The sequence below is a fragment of the Stegodyphus dumicola genome, chromosome 10 (assembly GCF_044657685.1).
Source record: "Stegodyphus dumicola isolate Sdum_Otavi_A_Nest chromosome 10, ASM4465768v1".
Lineage (NCBI taxonomy): Eukaryota > Metazoa > Arthropoda > Arachnida > Araneae > Eresidae > Stegodyphus > Stegodyphus dumicola.
This window is the reverse complement of record NC_140777.1, coordinates 176,115,090-176,136,035: the sequence shown is the minus strand read 5'-3', so window position 1 is coordinate 176,136,035 and position 20,946 is coordinate 176,115,090. Positions and strand designations below refer to the sequence as shown.

Below are 20,946 nucleotides of genomic sequence, written 5' to 3'. Positions count from 1 at the left end.
ACTTGCTACACCCTCCTGGAGAGATAAAACAGAGAGAGTCGGAGAAAATGTAATGTATCCGCACGCAATTGATTGCAAAATCGATGGCGTCGCGATGATTCATGTCTGGGAAAACATGAAACAGTTTTCAATGAAATGTTGGGAATTAATGATTTTCCTGCTTGTATGCAATTCAGTGGTTACACACAAATTACCTGTATCTTGTACTGCAATAAATTAGCTTAATCTGTATAGTAACATCGTAAGCATAGTCATTATTACTTAATCTTTTTATCTGTAATTGCGTGTTTTTATAATGAAATTATCTCCAAAACAAGATTTCCGTTCACTCGTGCTAAAATATCAAGTTTTAATAGATGTTTAAATGCCGACTTGACAATAACAATATTCTGTGCTCAGTATGTTATAATTATAGAACAACCTCTTTCTTTTTTTAATAGTTATTATTAAATTATACTTTTGGAATTAAGTTTTTTATTAAGTTCCCTATCGGAGTTCAGTATTGTATTCTTATTTCGACTTGTCATTATGCCTTCCTTTTATTAACACATAATAAACGTGTAATATTAAATTGTTCTTCATATGATAATTAGTCGTCTGTCAACTTGATTTGCATTCAAGGTTCAATCTGTTGAATTCTGTTTGGGATACTTTTCTCTTTGGGTGGCACTGATAGTCTTTGAGGGTGATTAAAAATGCACAGTTTACCTTCTTAAGATTTAAATATGAAGGGGAAACAGAATTACAGCGACGCTTCCGCTATCCGTGGATAATTTTGAGCGATATATATAAGACGATAGTCTTATAACATATATAAATCAATGTTTTTATTTTTAATTTCAAAAGTTTAATTTATATAATACGCACTGTAAAGTATTATCAGTTGTAATAATGCGTGCCATGCTTTTTAATGATGCTTACAATGTGTCTCATCATTGTATTTCTGTTGTGTAAGGAAATGGGTAAGGGCCGTTCAAACTGGGGTTTATCTGAGTTAACGGAGTCAGTTCTATGTGTCGACTAGCTCCGCTATGCGTGCAGTTCAGATTTTTCAACTCGCTGCCCTGTGGGAAAAAGCTGGTTTTGGAGATGGGTCGACTACGTTAAATATCTCCTTTAACTCAGATGAACCCGGGCCGTTCAGACTGGGGTTTATCCAAGGAAGTTAGAATAGTCCTTTAGTTTTTCTGAGCTAACGGAGTCAGTCTATGTGTCCAGTAACTCTGCTATGCGTGCAGTTAAGATTTTTCAGCTCGCTGCTCTATGGGTAAAAACTGGTTTGGGAGATGGGTCGGCTATGTCATTTGTCTCCGTTACCTCAGTCTCAGATAAACCCCAGTCTGGACGGCAGTTTAAAGCCCCTCCAGTAATTTAGCGGTTTTAAGACCGCTGTGTATTGGGATTTTTAACTCTGGTTCGATCTCAGGCGAATGGGCTGTTTGCGTGGTTGGTTTTCTTAGTTTTCCGCGTGTGTAATTTGAATACTTGTCAGTTTTATTTAGAAAGTCCTTCGTAAAAATATCTCCTCCCTTAGACATTAACCTGAGATCGAGAACTGTAAGTCGCTGAGTCTGGAGTTCGAATGTCGTGAACAGGCAACAGAGCACAAGATCTTGGGCCCCGGCCCGGGATCCTTTAAGGGCATGCCATACAGGGTTAATATTTCCAAGGTCCTGAGACCTCGTCCGAGGCAGCGTGGAACCTACGGTCCCTGCCCGGCTTTATACAAAGCAATTACAAGGATAAAACGCTTTTTGACTAGTAACTTTAACACAAATAAAAATGCTTCTTAGGATGCCTTTGCCTCTGAGCACGACTCCATTAGCTTCGGTTAGACGTTTTAGTGCTCCGCCCGCTGTGTCAGTCCCCGTCATTGGAACCGTGAGGGCCAAACCCTCAGGTACTCAGCCAAAGTAATCTACCATTTAGCCCCACAACAGGCGAGGGACCGTCCCTGCCAATCCCGAACTCACCACCGTATATACGATGGCTCTAGTTCTGTGGAAATCTGATTATTTACTCTGCAGATCGAAGCTGTCTAGACAAAAGTCTAGCCAGTTGTCTGGAAGAACCACAGGTTTCTTCCCATAAATGGTCGGTTCCGGAAATTCCATTCAGTCGTCCACTGAGATGTTTGTCCAGCATTGTTAGCCCATGCCAGCCGAAGCCGAAATGTTTACCAGCGAGGACCACGAGGAGGCCAATGCTGAAGTGATGGAGACGAGGCAAGCCTCCAATCCCTCAGCAGTTGCACCCTCAGATCAAACACCGGGTCTCCTACCCCAGCGGTCGGTTCCGGATATTTGTCCTCGATTACAACCAACCCCCGCCTCGTGAACGGGCTACTGCCTGGGCGTTTTCGTAGTTTTCCCATGTTTAACATGTCGGTTTTCCTTAGAAAGTCCTCCACGAAGGCATCCCTTTCCTTAGGCAGATAACCCTCGCGTCAAATCAAATAAACCAAACTTCCTTTAAGGCAAAATATTCCTCATTTTTTCAATCTGATTAGATAACTTGGGTATGTGAAATAATAATTCATCAATACGTGAGTAGATAAGACCATTCAATACTGATAGTTCATACTGTGTTAGGTTTCCGAGGAATTTTCTGTCTGCATGGGGTTTTCGTAATTTTTCCTGTGTAACATGAATACAAATCGCTTTCTTTTAGAACGTCTTCCGTGGAGCCATTCTTTCTATGGCAATTAGCATTACATGCTTTTCCATAATTAATTAGCTGGCGTTTCTGCTTAATATTCAGTAGATTACAGAGGGATAAAAAGTGCTGTATCAATTTCCCGTTTCCTTCGCCAAATAATGCTGAGTTTCGAAAGATAAAAATCGTACTTTTCTCTTTAAAGCTTTGTATAAATTTGCTATATACGTATTTCTGCTGACGTGTTCAGGATTTCCACATTTCATTTTACTTCATATACTCACTAGCTATATTCCTCGCTTATTTCTGTAGTGTACCAAAAAATTGTGTGAATAGTGCATTTACTATCTGCATTCACGATGCACTTTACTAATAATAATTATGAAATCGGCATTTCCAACAATTGGCTTCAATAAACAATCTGATTACTTAAATACATGTTGATTTAGTTATTCCTTTTATGAAAAGTCGTTTGCCCTTTCTCATGATAAAATTTAAATGCTGTAAATTAGTGGTAACCAGGTGAAATTAATCGAGGGTCTTCATACTGGAAGTTGTCGGATGACTTTGTTATGTACGCTTTAAAATTCCTTATAAAAAATATAATTATAATCCTGTTAGATGTCAGTGATTACATCATTATTTATAAATTATAATTACAAAATCAATAAACGCTAGAATCTCTCTTTTGTTTTAAGTACACGATTTTCATTGTATGTTCTTAAATTTTGAAAATATTTCTTTAAGCGGGTTTTTCTAAATGCGCACTTGTAGCAATAGGCAAAATAAATATTTGTTAAATGCTGGGATGATATTGATGGGAAGTAAAATACCGTTTTAAAAACCCTCTAGTTGTATAATTTCAATAAATAAATGTATGAAAGGAAAAAAAGAGTCTTTACAGGTGGAGAGAAATTTCTCCGACCTTTTTTATAGAAAAGGAAATCCGGAGGCCAAGAAAAGTTCCAGCATCTTTCTTTGATTTTGGGAAGTGCTTGTAGTTCTGTCATATATAAGCGGTAGATTTTTAACCAAGATTTCGAAGAATTCACTAACATCAAATCTACTTGTAAGTTCCAACCGTGGCATGATTTTTAGTTCCTTATACGAAGTAAAGGAAGTATTGTAATCGCGAAAAAATTCGGGTGTCATATTTCGACGAAAATAGCCATTTTGACCGCTCTGTAATTCATCTGAATGATTGTTTTGCGTGACATCTGTACGTATGTACAGAACAGAGTCGTAGCTAGGGTTTTCAGCGCCCAGGGACAACTGAAGATTTCGCGCCAATTACTGCTTGCCAAGGATAGAAAACATTTAATTCTAAAATGTCGTAACATCAGTTTGGCGCCCCTTGGATTCTGCGCCCGGGGACAGATGCCCCCCTCTAGCTACGCCCGTGGTACAGAATAAAGGACTGATTTTGCAAAATGGATTTAAGAGATTTTTTTTAATTGACATTTGTACGTATGTAGCTTTCTCGCATAGATAAAAAAAGAGTAGACTTAGAATGTTAAAATGTTGTACATGGGACTGTTATAACATGTTGTTCACCACCCTTTTTCATTGCAATCGGCCGCACCAAACGTGTGTATATATAACTAATTTTTCACAGACCAAAAATTGAAATTCATAATTAATAAATTTTTAATAATCCTATAAATGCAATAAAGAATTTTAAAAATGTTAAAACCAAAACTTTTCAAAGAAGCAATATCCCAATTCAAAAAATTAATGAAATTTAAAGAAAAACGAACATAATAGAAGAGGAATTCAGTCAGTTTCAATGCCACTTCGTCAGGAGGAGGAACACTGAAATCTCTCTTCCAACAAAAATCCTTGCTTTTCTGTATCCAGAATTAGGCGATGAACCATTTCAGTGTATTTTAATTATAATAATTCACTCGAAAATTCTGCCCCCGTCCATAAAGGAAGGAAAAAACAAATTAAATTCTAATATTAGAATCTTGTACCTTGAATAAAGATAATTAATTCTATTTAAAGAATTGAAAACTTAAGTGGAAAAATTGAAATACTTCTGTGAAAAATTGAAATCAAAATTTTACCTTTAAACAAATAATCCAGAGAATTTAAAACGTAAGTGAAATTATAATTTATAGTGAAAAGACTTAATTAAAACTCACAAGAAGTAATAAAAACTTCGTGTACTTTCATTAGAACACAATCGAAACTCTGAAGATCGTTGCAGAAAATGAAGATCAGTTTCTAGTTTTATTGACTTCGAAATGAAACATTTGAGCGAAAACTGTTTCTTTCGCAGTATAGCCAATAAATTAATTAAAAAAGTTAAGAGGAATATAATGGGTTATTGGTGGGTCGGATATAGCCATTGCTGCCGTATGGAAAGTTAAGGTTGTGCAAGTTTGGGAAAATCAAGATCAACCCTTCGTATTGATAATTCATAAAAGAAAGATAAAAGTTAGGTAGAAGCCAATGAATTGAAAAGTACTGTAATATTTTGAGAAGAAATCAAAAACTAAATAAAAATAAAGACCTCTTTTTAGTAATTAAGATACAATAACACGCCGAACAAACAATACGCGTTTTTCAGTATTAAAGATAATAAGAAATGCGTCTCGTATTAATAAAATATTCATTTAATACAAAGCTACGATTGTGTAACTTAACAATTTTTAATTTTTGCTTCGGATAGTAATGGCTAGATGATTTCTGCTTCCCCCTCCCCAAACTAAGGAAATGTTCTATAAAGCTTATAAGTGTGGCACTCAGCTGAAGTTGTTTGTGTATAACCTTAAACAGAGAACTGTAAAGCTTTAAACCAGTATTTTACATTTCTTCTTAATTATGTAATATGAAAATGCATCTTCGTGTTTGTTTGGAAATAGAATTCTGTTTATTTAGTGTCGGAAAGTGGAATTGCGTTAATTATTTAGTGTTAAGAATGGAATGCAGTAATAACTGTTTCGCCTTCATTATACGAATGTCGTTTTGTAAGATCTGTGATTGGAAGTTGAAGTCTGTTTACTGCTTTACTTGCTTGAAAATACTTCATCCTTCTAAGAGTATTATTGTTTATATTTAGAAAGGCAAAACAGTTGCCACTAATGTGGTGTTGACTGTTATCACAAATAAACTTAAAACATTTTGAAGTTTGAAGAATCAACGTCCGTCTTTGCAAAAAAAGATTGCCCTTCTGCATTTCTCTCTCGAAACTCAAACCAAAATAAATATTATTTTAGACCCCGTTATTCTAAGAGTTAACAGATTATTCTATTTGAAGCCTCATTTAAAGGCAGTATTCAAACAAATTCAATAAAGGAAATAAATTCTTAAGAACGTACCGAAAATTGATCTATTTGGTGAAGATATAACGACAAATTTTGTTGAACGATATAGTAACTGCATTTGTTATATTTTGTGCTTGGTAAAAATTTAATTTTCAAATTTTTGGTTATCGGGAGAAGATCCAAACCATTATTCCATTAACAGATATTTTATTACACTTTAGCATGAGATCTTGAAAATGTGCTTGCAAGTTAGTTTAAACATCAAAATTCAGTTTTTATGGCCTTCTGGTGTGTAAAGCCAGAGAACAGTAGTAATTCAAGTATCATTTCATCAGAGTGTTTATTTGGAATTTTAATTTTTCCCCTCCCAGGAAAATAATGCGAATTTCCATTGGAAAATCCTGTATGGAGATATCCCTTAGCCAGGTATCCATCTGTATACTTTGATATAATTAATTAATTTCAATTTTGCCATGCCACCCATTCTCACATTATACTCATAAAAATGTTTATGTATAATGGAATCTAATCTGTGCTGCCATTTCAGTACTAAATGTTTAAAAAAAGAGGTAGTTATCAAGTTCAAAATATTTGGTTTATTTGTCTTATAAGAAAGTATGCATTTTTTAAGTGTTAAGGCAGCAGAATGATGAAACAGGAGGATTTTGCTTTTAATTGCACATCTTTATTCAATTCCAATGGCATATAATCTTTCTTTTTGAGGAAATTCTCCTAATTACATATCAAATAGTGTTTCAAACTAAATACAATGAAATCTAGGCTTTTGATGTCATAACTATTCTAACAAAGGGAAGAAAGGTGAGAAGCGCAGTAGCATAGATCTTAGTAGAGGGAGAGAGGAGCTTCTGACACAAAATGGCAGAGTTCTCTATTTATAGAAGCGGTTGCGTAATAAGCTCGAATGTTCTGGAACGTACTGGTCTAGGGGGGAAGATCCTGAATTGCAGCTAAGGTAATTAAATGTTGCTGGTTTGCATAGAGCAAAACTGTCCCATTTTTTTATATTTTACATCCCCCCCTCAAAAACAAGATGCCGGGTAAGCAAAGCATTAGTAGATTAGTGAAGCAAGAAGTATGAGGAAAGACATGAAGAAAGACATCCAGGACCTAGCGTACGAGCTTTAACTATGTCCTATCATAAATCATGATCTTTTCTCATATAGTTATAAAGTTTTTGAGTTATACAATTTCTCGAATGTTCTGGAAATGGTACTGGTCTAGGGGGAAGATCCTGAATTGCAGAAAGTTTATTAAAGGTTGCTTGTTCGCATAGAGCAAAGCCGTCCCATTTTTTTTATATTTTACATATATATGCATATTCCAGTAGTATAATTCATTAGTTACTGTTTGTGTCTAAAATATATAATTTTTTGTAAACAAATTGATGAAAACACTTATTTTGTTAGCAGTTTGTTAACAAGCTTCAGTTTATAAGCAACATATTTCATCTCAGATGTTTTGTGCATTCTCTCCAAATAATAGTAAAAATTCCAAATAAAAAATTCGATAAACTGTCAAAAATCGCTTGTTTAAATATATGACGCCTATTCCAATAAATTTTGATAAGAGATATCTTCAGTTCTGTAGGAGCTGTTTACGAGCTGTAAGCAGTTATATACATATACCTTCGTGTGCTAAAATATAAAAAATACAATATTACTGCATTTGAACATACACATTTATAGAACTATCATTAAAAATACCAACATTTATTTAAAATACTATATTTGGTGACTCAAAATTATGTTCCAGGTGGGGGTAAAAAATAAACAAATGGATAAATAAAATTAAATTAATGTGTGTTTGTTATATATTTTTGTGTGGGTGAATATGGTTGTTTGCTTACCATTAAAATATAAAAGTTGTTTTTTGCAAGTCTGGCCTTTGTTTTATTTTTTAGAATTTTGTATGATGCCTTTGTAAATATTTTATAAAAGTATAGAATTTGAAGAAAAATTAGAATAATTTTGTGTGTAATGTTCTTTTTTTAATTATTATTTATAGGACCAGTATGACAATTTAGGACAACATACCCTTCGAGGGATTGAGTTCTTAGACAAATACAGTTCTTTCTTAAAAGAGAGAGGCTCAATTGAATATGAATATGCCTCAAAACTCAGGTACTTCTGTTTTATTAAATTGTGTAAAAGAAATAGAAATTTTGTGTCAGGATTTTTTTTCCTAGAATGTGAATATCAATATGAATAATTACAATTAATGTATTAAGTGATCATATATTTTTACTAGCTGATGTACCCAGTCTATGCCTAGGCAACTAGCATTCTTTTATTTTTTTATTACTTATTTACTATTAACACTTAAAGACTTATTCTTAACATGAAAGGCACAACGTAAACAAAGAAAGTGATATATTGGCGTTTCTGGTTTCTTTCTTCAAGCCCCCACCACTACCATATACAGTACAAAGTCCGTAATCCGGACTCGTCGGGACTTCGCCGATTCCGGATTAGGGGTTTTTCCGGATTATAGATCATCAATTTAAATCTGGTAAGATGGCATGCAGAAATTATACAATTAAAAATATGAATTCATAATTTATGAAATAAAGAACAATTATGATCTAAAGGGTATCAAAATTTACGAAAAAAAAAGCTTACTATTTTATTTGTTTACTTTATTAAACATTTCTTTCAATGTAAGTTGTTTAAGATGCTTCCACAAAAAATTCAAAAGTTCCTTTTTCTTGTTTTATTTAGTGGACTTTCCAATGCCATACTTCTCGCATAATTTTGAGACGAATAGGCCTTTATCCATTTTTTGCAGCAATTCCACTTTTTGTTTAATGGACATCGAATCATGCTTTCGCTTTGTAAATCTTTTGTCAGCTACAGAATTAGAAACTCTTTTTGACATAGTCGAAAGTTCAAGCTTAATTTTTATAAAATTGTTCTAACAGTCTGCAAAAAATAATAAGCCGGATCCAATTAGAAGATTAAGGAACAGTGCAATCTGTATCATTAACAGAAATGCCTTAAATAATTTTAGCCTAGCTTATACCGTCCGTTATACTGCATTAAATGCGCATGGCCATAAAGTTTGTAGCTTTGAAGTCCGGATTATAGATCATTCCGGATTATGGACATTCGGATTACAGACTTTGTACTGTACTTCCAGCTGGCAAGTGTATAGGTCTTTGTTGAGCCTGCTCCATCACCACCTCACTCCCCGTTACCAGCAATGCCCTATACCAGTGACACACAGAACCTGTTGCATTATATTGTAATATGGCATCCTGGCTGACATACCGGGTATTGGACATATTTTACATCAAGTGAAAAAACATGAATTAGGAGAATAATTTCCCCCCCCCCCTAAGGTTTTATGTATGCATAAATTTTTCCTCAAGGCGGATTGTGCAAAATTTAAGAAGCTTAAATAAAACTTTCATATCAGTTGTCTCTTCAGAAAATCAGTATCCACTTTGGCTGATTTCTTCCCCATTTTCAAAATATTCACAAAAAAAAAAAAAAAAAAAAGAGAGAGAGAGAAGATAGTCACTTAAATTATGATTTAACCCTTTAACTACGAATTAAAAAAATTACCCAGTTTTCTATCCAAGTGAACAAAATATGTCACAAAAAGGGTAAATTTATAATTTTTTTGACAAACGGTTTTCAAGCCGTAGTTAATGTGGGATACATATGTCCCGCACTTAGCGATCGACTTACTTTATTATATGAAATAGATTTTACATCGTATGGTATTTTTACTGCATTTTGCATTCTGCCTTTTTAAAATTTTTCGAGAAATAAAGCAGAAGTGATCCATTATTTTCAAGATAACGGAATTTCACCAAAAAGTCATAAATTTGAATATGAATATAATGAAAATGTAAATTCAAACTGGTGCTCAAAATTACTTCTCTTGCTGTCTTAAAATAAGATCCCTGTTTTAATTTATTGCTGCAATGAAAATTTTGTTTAAAATTTTTCCCAAATCTTGTAATAGGAATTGATTGTATTATAATTTTCTGTAAATAATTACTATCTCCTTATTAAGTTCCCTTGAATTTTTTCAGGAAACTTGTAAAAAATTACCAGCCAAAAAGAAAAGATGAGGATGATCATCAGTAAGCTTACTTTAATTTTCTGACATATGTGACAATGAAATTTTATATTCCATGTAAAAATAATTTTCCACTTATTCATTTCATTAGTTGCTTTCTACTTTTTCTTACAATATATCATTTTATTTTTGAATTATTACAAAGTATTGAATATTTAATAATAATGCTAATTAATTACCATATATTTCTGCAGATAAGATGGTAGTTGAAACATAAAAATGGCTCCCAAAATATGGGTTCATCTTATAGGACAGATTTTATATAAATTAAAACTATCACAAAATAAAACAAATCACTCACCAATGTATTTAAAATCCTGCAAAGTCCTCACATTCATCATCGAAGGCAAGAACCTCATCGTATGGATCATGTTCTGTACCTAACGAGTCGATTTCCACTTCGTCATCAGTAGCTCGTAACAAATCATCCTCAGTGCTGTCAATAGCATTAAAAATCCCATAATTTTTTTAAGGATTTGATCACTGTTTCATGAAATCGTACGACGCAGCCTACATATCTCCAGCTTTCGCATACTTTTCAATATTTATCATCCAGGTTATTTCATGGTTCAAGTATGTGATCTTGGTTTATTCAGAGAGATATCTGAAGGTGAGTGACAGTGAAGTTAAACCACCCAGTATAACAGCGATCTTTGCATTGTTCTGTGCTAAGTGATTTTTAATGTTCTCAGGTTCGTGTCTGTGAAACATACCCACACCAACAAATTGTGTTAATTTCATAGAGTATCTGGTTGCCTATGCTACATGTCTTCCATTCACAGTTTTACACCATTCTCATTCATCCACCCATTTTTATGAAAATGTACGAAAATGCCTGGCAGGGATTTTATTTTAGTAGTTTTCCTCTTGAAAATGACCATAGGTTTTTAACTTTGTTCAATCTGTCATGCATGTTAATATTAGTGTAAATTGGTCTTTTCATGGCCTGTACTTCTGACTTTAACAGTTTTTATGCCTTTTATTTCCACAGTTCTATTGTTTATTGATTCGAAGTTCATTAATGTTTCATCTATATTTTTAATATTAGAGAATGGAAAGTTGCATTTTTGCGCAAGACTTTATTGTCAAAATTTTGTGGAAATTTCTGTACAATTTTTGTTTTCTGTTGTATTGCCAGATTTTTCTGTTTGTGAACTATTTTTCCAATCTACTGTTTCTTTGCCTTGTTTTGGTTAGCCCTTGCTAACCAAAACAATGTGCCCTTGCAAACCAAAACAGTGCTTCAATGCACAAGTCCTAATTATATTTCTCATAAGTGCATACCAATTCTGCAGCTATTCAATCTAGCTGGTAAGCTACTCCTGTTGTCATAGAAAAATTTTTCATTGGCATTTTTTTTTTTTTTTTTTTTTTTTTTTTTTTTCAAGTCTTCCTCCAATCTCTTGCCATTTTAACTGTTATATTGAAAATTTTTGCTGCAACACAGTTATTCGATTCTTAAACCTCTTTTATGACTTTTAACTTGAAACTTGCTTCATATTTCTTTCTTTTTGTTTTGTCCATGATTAGGCCTGCACTTTACAAATTTTACGCTGATTATACCTATAGTACAAGTTTGAACATGCAATACAAGCTACAATGAAACTTGTTAAATGTACATGCGAGTTCGGGATTCAGCACATGCTTCTGTCTGCAGTGCTGCCAGACGCAAGAAAATAAAATTGTTATTTGTTTCAGATGCTGTTTGCTGATCTAAATTCAGAGCTTCTTGATAGTTTGGGGATCACCTTTTAAGACAGATATATGCTAAAACTATAAAACTTTTCCGAAAATTTATGCCTCATCTTATCTGAAGGTCTTATCTGCAGAAATATACAGTATTAAATAAATTAATAATTAAGTAGATGAATTTGATTTTTTATGTAAATGGATGAACTGTATTCATACATTTTAATAATGAGTGAGATATGAAAATATTTTGCAGAAACTTTCTGCCAGTTTTCATATAACTAGACTTTCACTGCTCTTTAATATTTAACGTATAAAAATTTTAAACATTAGGCATAATAAATAATTTGCTTTTTTTGTGCCTTTATTATGGCAGTATTGTACAAAATCATATATTTCATATTGCTGAGATTTTTGCTTATTATACTTCCCTCCTACCTAGGGTCTGAAATTGGTAATTAATTGCAAGAACATATTGCTAGTCTTCATTTATAATGAACTCTACAATCCTCTGAAGCAGAGTAGCTCTGTAGCATTTTAAAGTTAATTGGCAGTTTTATTTTTGTTCTTCGGATTAATATGGAATAAGGAAAAGGTATTAAATGATTAATTAAAACATTGTGGGACATATTCCTCAGTTAGTAAATATTGGCCTGTGTTACACTAGATCTGCTCCCACTGTGGTGTAATTTTTAGATGGAAAAACAAAATTTCTTTGGAAGAAAAACTATTCTAGGGAGGATTTTTAATTCGCACATTATTTTCATGAATTGCCAGTTTGCTAGAAGATTCTGGCCAGCCTTCAAATATTGCTTATGCCTTGATCATTCTCCAAAGCGATGGAAAGTGGCCCAAAGAAATTTCACGTGGGGTAATTTGTGTTTATTTTGGTAACACTAACAACTTTTCCTCCAGTAAATTGCAGTACTGAGAATCTGGAATGGTACTGCCTGTCTGCGTATACTTTTAAGTTTCCCATTGAAATCGTGTAAATTTTTATGAAATCTACCATTTTTATTAAGGTGTGGAGCCCCCATGTCCAACCCCCATGTCTCAGTACAAAATATCTCAACTTGAAGTGCAGTGAGAGCTATAATATTTGAAGAGGAGTGCTTATCTTCTGAGAGAGATTTTCCATTTGTTAAGAGTTCTTAGGTCAAACCTTAACTTAACTGAAACTTCATACTAGACTGACCCAACAGTTTGTTTTGCAAATAGCAAAAGATTCTCACTGAGCTTTAATCTCGTTATCTTCAGGAAATAACATTGCAATGGAGGTGAAATTCTTGCTTTCATTACCTTTCTTCATATCACTTTATTATGAAGCGGATAACTTACTTCAAATGAACTGCCATCACGTCAGTGTTACTTTGACAACTCAGAACTATGTAGTTTTCCCCGAATAAATTATTCACTGTGAAGCAGAAAAGAATTTCCAGAAAAGGAAATGTGTTATGAAAGATTTTCATGATGCATTTCCTTTTGCCAAACAAAGTCCAAATCCGGTAAATATAATAAAAGCTCTAGCATATTAAATATATACGAAAAATCAAACTCTCACAGGGTTCGTACGGTCCTTAAGAGTCCTTACGTTTTTTATAATCGATTTTGGGTCCTTAAAAGTCCTTAATTTTTGCCAAAATTGGCAGAAGGTCCTTAATTTTAATCATCTGAAATTTGTCTGTTTTTACGACTGCCATTTTGAGTGTGAATTAGCATTTTGCAGGAATATTTTTGGCGATTCACTGACAAATATGGCTATTTTGAATGGGTTCATGAGTTCTAATTTCTCCCTATTTGTAATATAAATAATGGTGGGATTCTCGAGTTTCTGAGCAAGAAGCGAAACATAAGCATTTCAAAATTATTTCATTTTTTGTAATGAAGAGCTCTCAAACAACTTTCCACTTTTGGGGATGTGAATTCTTTTATTAAACGGTTCTAAATTTGGTGATTTTAAGATCGGTTTCTGTGGAAAATTTTTAATTCCGAGATCTGGGAATTTTTTGAAGATTTTTTTAGAACATTCTAACATTGATAAATTTCATTAAATAATGGTAATATATTGGGATTATATTTAAGAAAAAACATTAAAATAAAGCATTTTTATTTTTCACTATCATATTATAAAGTTCCATTTTGGCCACATTTTATACAAGTTTTTGAATCTGGAAAATAAGCAAGGAATAATGCTATAAAGCACAGTTTACAAAACAGTTTTTAGCAAGAGCAAAAAAACTGTGTAATTAATTAAAAATGTATTTTTAATTTTTTCATGGTAAGAATTTTCCCAATTTCTCAGAATGATCAGAATTCTCAGAAATGCATCAGTTTTCTCTATAAAATTAATTTCGCACTTTTTTTCCTCCGATTTTTTTAAAAAAACATCATTTCGTTTTTGCTGTTACAGAATTGGTAGGAGTAATTTTTCTTTAGGATTTTAGATGTTGATTCTTGTAAAGTTTAGAAAGATTTTAAGGTAAATTTATAGACCCATGATTCTAAAAGATTCCAGAAAAATGTGATAAAATGAAAAATGTCTCCATGGTAGTAACACGCTGTTTCTTACATATTGGAGAACATCTGGAAGAACAATGAAAACATAATAGTTGAATGTTTTACTTCTGGTTCTAGAATCGCTTTATTAACATTTTTATCTTCCCTTTATTTTCTCTACTTTTCACTAGACACAAGCATGGAAAATATCAAAAGTACTTCTAATCTTATCATATGGACAGGCATTATAGAAAGGAAATTTTTTATTAATAAAGAAATTGAAAACTGACAATTCAAAAGATTTGTCTAATATGTCTTAATGCATCATACACAGAGCTGACACTAGGCATTTTGCCACCTGACACAGTCTCTATGGATTCTAAATTCTGCTGCTTGGTGCCTTTCTAAATTCTGCTTCCAGTGCCTGCTCTAAATTCTAAAAGTTTTGCCATTTCTAGATTTTGTTGCTCAGTATGTCCCTAAATTCTAAAAATTATGCCACACCAGCTCTGTGACCAGACTTTACCATATGTATTTCATATTTCTACTGAATGTTCATACTACTGAAATAAAATTAGCAGCTTTTTCCATACATTCTAAATTCATTTAGTCTTTTAGAATAACAGAAGTCTTTAATTAAATCCCAAAAATTTAAAGTGAAAAGGAAACGTGTTGAAAAAAGAAGCTAAATATGTAAAGAGAAAGAAAATTATTCTTCAAAGATATGTACAGTTATTATTATGTTAATTAACTAGTTATTTACAGTTTCAGCTTTTATTATAATTTCCAATTTCTATTTCCTCACCAGAATGCAAATCAGACAGTTTTTAAACTGAGGTTTTTTTAGTGTAAGACGAGTGTGATTCTGACTTCCACTTGCTCCCTGCATTAGTTCTGTCAGCTCTGATAATTTGTAATTATTAGTCTTTCCATTACTGCTGCTGACATTTGAGTTTATTATGACAATAGAGTTACTGAACCAGATTAAATTGAAATTAAATTGTATAGTCTTTAGCCACTAGTCCATATTTTTAATTTGAATTTGACTTGTTATTATCACCACAAACTGTAATTTATTTTGTTAGCATAAGAACAGGCCTATATGTTCTAAGTTCTTTTTGATTAAGAAGCTTATTGCAACCTTTATTGAAATTTATTATCTGATTTTTAATTACTTTCAAACATAGTGATAATTTGTTTCACGTCTGTCAGGGGGGTCGGACTGTTTAACTTTTACCAGATCAAGTAAACCCTCATAGGTAGTACATAGTGCAGAGGTTGGCAGTTAGGAGGTAAAACATGCAGAAACTAATGAGAACATTGTTTTGCATATTGAGACAAATTTCTAATTGTTAGAAAACATGCTTAAGGAGAAGGAAATTGATATAAGTTAGCCAAAATGTGTGGGCAGGCCTTCAAATTAAAAAGACGCATAATTATTTTGTTGAGTTTTATGTTTTGTAGCTTTTAATGTGTAATTATCCTAATACTGTTTAAAAATCAATGTTATAATTTGCATGTATTTTAAACTGTGAAATTTTATGAAATTGTGATATTAATAGGGTTTTTTTAACAAATATTATTAAAAAATAAATTTAATTTAGTAGTGGCTATGTAAATCCATAATGACTAAGGTTATCTAATACCTAATTTAATTATAACTAAATGCATTCTCTTAAAAATTATCTCTCTATATTAAAGCAAGTTTTTGCCTTTCGTTAACATGCTGAGCCCAGCGTCGGTCCCTGGGAACTGGCACTGGAATTTTCGTTTGGCTGGCATCGGTCCGTGTGACCGATAGTATTAAAGTTAAAAAATAAGTATAGTCTCTATGAAATGTGATCAAATGTAGTTTTAATAGAATTTATTCAAACATTCTAAACAAAAATACGACTTAGCTTTATTACAATACGAAACAACTATTTTGGTACCATTTTTGGCTATCTTGCATTCAAATAGTTTTGAATTGTCATCATAAAATTTCGAACTTTATGTGCCTCTCCTTCCTTTTTGTATAATTTATGAATAATTTAAGTCGGCAATATTGCACCGCTTGATCGCAATATTGCCGCCGGCTGAATGGAAAGGACAGCAAATTCGATGCTGGGCTCAACGAGTTAAAACTTTACCATGGTCTCAAGGTAAAACACAAAAATATAAAAATTCATGTGAAAATTTATTCTTTGCATCTAGTGAGACTTAATGCAAAACAACTTATCACCACTAATGCTTTAGTGGCTTAATAGAACCTTAAAGTATATAAGGAAGTTAAGGGAGTTACAACCCCTGGCTACATGAAGCTACGACACTAACAACATCAGACAGAGGTCAGCTAACTTTCAAAACTTGCTAACTGTGCCTACATCAGGCCTTTCAGGTTTGTTCTGATCAGCAGGTCTTCTATAGGCAAGAAGGAGCGGTGACAACAGCCAGTCTTTTGTTATAAATCATGCTGATTATGATTTTAATGCTCATTTTAACATATGCTGCTTGACATAAAATCTACTTACTATTTACTAAACCTCTAGACTGAGCAAGTATGTGACAAAATGAGACATTAAAAAAAAAAGCTGTTAGTAAAACGTAACTAAAATGTCACTTATCTTCTTTCAAATATGTCCAGTCATTACGAATGTAAAATATTTAATGCTACTTGGTAAATTTCATAAAATTAATTTTATTCTCAAACATATTAACCCTCTGACTGCTCATCCCGCGATTTCCATGGGCAAAGCAAATGTAGCAAAATCTGCGCATCCCGTTTTTTCCCCATTTGACCACTGAAATAAATTATATACATTATTAGACGTTTAGTTTATGTTTTGGACAACAAATATCATTAGTTGTCCGCTAAATTGGGGCGTTTGAAGGCACGTGGTATTACCGCTCAAACACAACATTTTGCTGCTTTTTTCTTACAGAAATGGCCGCTCGAAAACATTCAGCGATTATCTTGATTATTTAATTAAATTATTGAATTATTAATTAGATTTTTGATTAGATTAATAATTAAATTGATTATTAATTAGATTTATTGAATCTCGTGCAAACACTGTGAAGTTGGACTATGCCTTGAACCCCGTTCTGAACTCTATCATACTAAACTGCATTTTTAATGTATTTTTTCCTCAGTGCTTTATATTTTCTTAAATTTTATAATTCTACCTTTTATATTATGCAATAAATAGAAATTAACTGTAATTCGACTGAAATTTGCTTAAAAAAATTTTTTTTGGTGATAACATTTAAAAATTGGTATTTCTGGCAACTTAGTTTCTCATGATAAAAATCTATATAAAAAATATTTTCTAGAAAGAAAAAATGCATTTTTCAATTCTCCAATATATATAGATTTAAAATTTGAAAAAGAAAAAAAAAAAAAAAAAATTACACAATTTTTGAAGCGATTTCGGTCCACAAATTGAGCAGTCAGAGGGTTAATAATTATGTTAATTAAGTTATGTTTAATAATAATGCATCCTACTCACGTTCAGGCATAGATATAATATTTTTAATTGAATTTATTCAATTCCCATTCGTTCATAGGTCCTTAATTTTTTTCATTAATGGTCCTTAAAAGTACTTAATTTCCTTGTGCAGAAATGTGTACGAACCCTGTCTCAGTCCATTCAGGACGCCTATTCTAGGATCCCTGGATCTGTCTACAACTTGAGCGAACAATATTGACTCAAAAAAACCGGTATGGACAACCCATCACAACTTATCAGAGAAAGTCATTCTGTGGCCCTCAGTTGGTGGGCGGGTGGGTCCATTTGACTTTACTGAAAGGGGACAAGGCTTCAAGGAGCTTTAGACCAATCGCAGTACAGACGAGTGACGAAATTTATAGCGCATGCTGGCTGAAGTTCTAGGAATATTCTCTCATTATTTCACTAACTCATACGCTGCATTTGTAGTTCGAAAAAAAATTGCACAAAACAGTATTATGACCAACACGCAGCAGAATATGCTGCTATGTTACGTGAAGAAAAATCTCGTTTTTTAAGGGGAAAGTTAACGCAGGAATTTAGGACTAAGAAGTAAACAGTGATATGGGATACTATGAAAGCAACGGTAAATAGATAAGAGTAAATGAATTAAGCTTACTTCAAATCTTTTTAGAAATAAACAATTCTATTCATTTAAATTTATAATATGATTAACTTGCATTACAATCTAATTGCAAACTAAGTTCTTTTTTTTTTTAATATGCTTACATTAAGCTGTTTTCACGCATTTTATTTTACAGTTAATATTAGAAAAATATTTCTTTAAGTAAGAAATTAGAAAGAAAATACTTCTTCCTTTTTTTTTTTTTTTTTTTTTTAAATTTTCTTTTTCTATGAAAGTTATTTCTTTCAGAAAAGGAACTAAAATTCATTTGCTATTACAGTATGGCCGATTGCTGCTGCATTCAGCTATCACACACGCATCAAAATGTTTTATTTAAAAAAAATTATTCTATAATTAACATGAAAGAAAATATTTTTTCAATATAAAATAATATGTACCAAAATTATACTAATCTATCCTGTATGTGTGATTAATTCATATTGTAATTTTTGTCACACAATTACTAATACTTTTTTTTAATATTACATTGCTGTTATTTTAATTTCTTATATATATATATAAAAACTGCTTACTTAAAATATTCTTCCTTCTCAAAAGATTTTATTCTGTGAAAATAATTAAAAGATAGTAATATGATTTTCACAATGCAAGTACTAAAACAAAATCAATGTACGACATATATAGGAAATTGAGGAACACGGATTAAGGTGAATCGTTCTTTGACAAAACGTTTCTTTGACTTTTTACAATAATTTAAACTTGGATTTTCGTGTTTTCCCCCCCCCCTCAAAATAAATAATCCATTAATTAATTCAGCGCGAAAAAATATTTTCTTTACCTTTACACAAAATGATATTCGCATTAATAATATTGTAACTAAATGCACTTAGATAATTTCATATAAGAAAATCTTTAATATTAATTCAGATTATTTTATAAATTTATGTGTTTTTTAAATATACTGAAGGTGATTTTTTTTTCACAATTCGCACTGTTTCTTTAAATATTTTTCTGCAGTTGAAGTCCTTGTCAAACCAGCGTTTCGACACATTAAATAGAATACTAATAAAAATCACTATCTCTTTTACAATATAAAAATGAGAACTCTGCTATGAACAGTATTTTTTTAAAGTTTGCAAAGAAACAATGGTTTTTTTTTAATACTAATGGATAACAAAAGTACTATTCCATGAACAAAAAAGAGGAAAAAAACATTTTCATCTCTAGCGCTCGGAACTATGTATCGCAAATTCTAAAGGTATTTCTCAGTCTTATAGCATTGTTACATTATAGCATAATACAATAATAATACAGTATAAGTCTGCTAATAAGCCCACCAGCGGCTGAGCGGTAGAGTCGCTGAACACAGGTAGTTTGGTCCGAGGTTCGAATCCCACGAATGAGCTGCCCGCATCGTGTGTTCGTGGCTTTCCCCACATGTAATGTGTATATAAGCCAGTTTTCCTTAGAAACCAATTTCAAAACGTAATAAAATTACATACACACACACAAAAAAAAAAAACTGAAAGTTTTCAGATTTTATATTACTTCCAAAGGCCAGTTTTTAAAATTTTTTGTGTGTTACCTTTATTTATTAAATATCATGTTCTTCGCATTTAAACCATAAAATTCAATTCAACAGCAAAATCATATAATTTAAAAAGAGCATATCTTTAGAATTTCCGATACACAGTTTCACGCGCTAGAGATGAAAATGTATTTTTCCCGTACGATGTGCCATTGCTTGCTTTGAAATCATGCAGTTTCTTAATCAAACACTCATAAATGCTTTACAAAATATGAAATAGATAATAAAACAAATTCCCCGTTCCAAATTTTGCCCTCCAAGATGCCTATATTAGGATGGATGATTACGTTATTCAAAATTTCATGGTTCTAGGTACTGTTGCTTTATCATAGTGCAAGAAACATTCATATATTTATGCATATTCCTCATTATTTAATTTCTTTAAATATAATACAGTGCGATGATATTTAATGGCAACGATTTGAAAAGTGAAACGCTACAAAATGGCAAAACGAAGTTAATAACCCTTCTGAGCTAAAACTTATTTTTATAAGTATCACACTAGTAATAGTACTGCTACTGAAAAAATATTATAAAGCTATTTTATAGTTTTATATATATATATATATAATTTTTTTTTTTAATTTTTATTTTACAGTAGTGTGAATTTCGCGTAATAATGAACGACATTCCTTTTTGTGTACAGTATTGTTCGTAAGGTATTCAACTTTTCAACTTTTAGATTTTAAAATAAACGTAATTCTTCCTGTACATAAATCGAGTAGAAGCTTATCGGATGTCTATATGTGCTTGATAAACTTATTATCTTCTACATTTTTAAAGCATATAATTACAATTTATATCTATAATTTCAGGAATAGTATAAATAACCTTTCTTTAAGTAGAAACTGCATTCTTGTTTTCTGAATGTGGCTTCAAGTACTCTCTCAGTTCATCGCAAATTAAAATAACTATAAATTTTGGCAATCTGAAATACGTAAATGAAAACATCTTCTGTTAGAGCAAAAGCATCAACATATTTTCTATAAATTCACCACTGATTCAGAGATCTACGACCATATTCCCCATTTAAATATGAAAAAAATCAGCGGCGAAAACATATACAAG

At 32.0% G+C, this 20,946-nt stretch overlaps 1 protein-coding gene across 4 annotated transcripts in view; it reads left to right on the top strand.

The window, feature by feature from the left end:
• Positions 1–20,946, top strand: part of LOC118187005 (formin-binding protein 1-like) — a 193,108-nt gene that overhangs the window by 117,982 nt on the left and 54,180 nt on the right. For all 4 annotated transcript variants that reach the window (XM_085825909.1, XM_085825908.1, XM_085825907.1 and 1 more), the window contains exons 2-3: positions 7,950–8,065; positions 9,985–10,035. In XM_085825909.1, the coding sequence (XP_085682035.1) occupies positions 7,950–8,065; positions 9,985–10,035 (167 nt within the window). The remainder of the gene's footprint in view (positions 1–7,949; positions 8,066–9,984; positions 10,036–20,946) is intronic.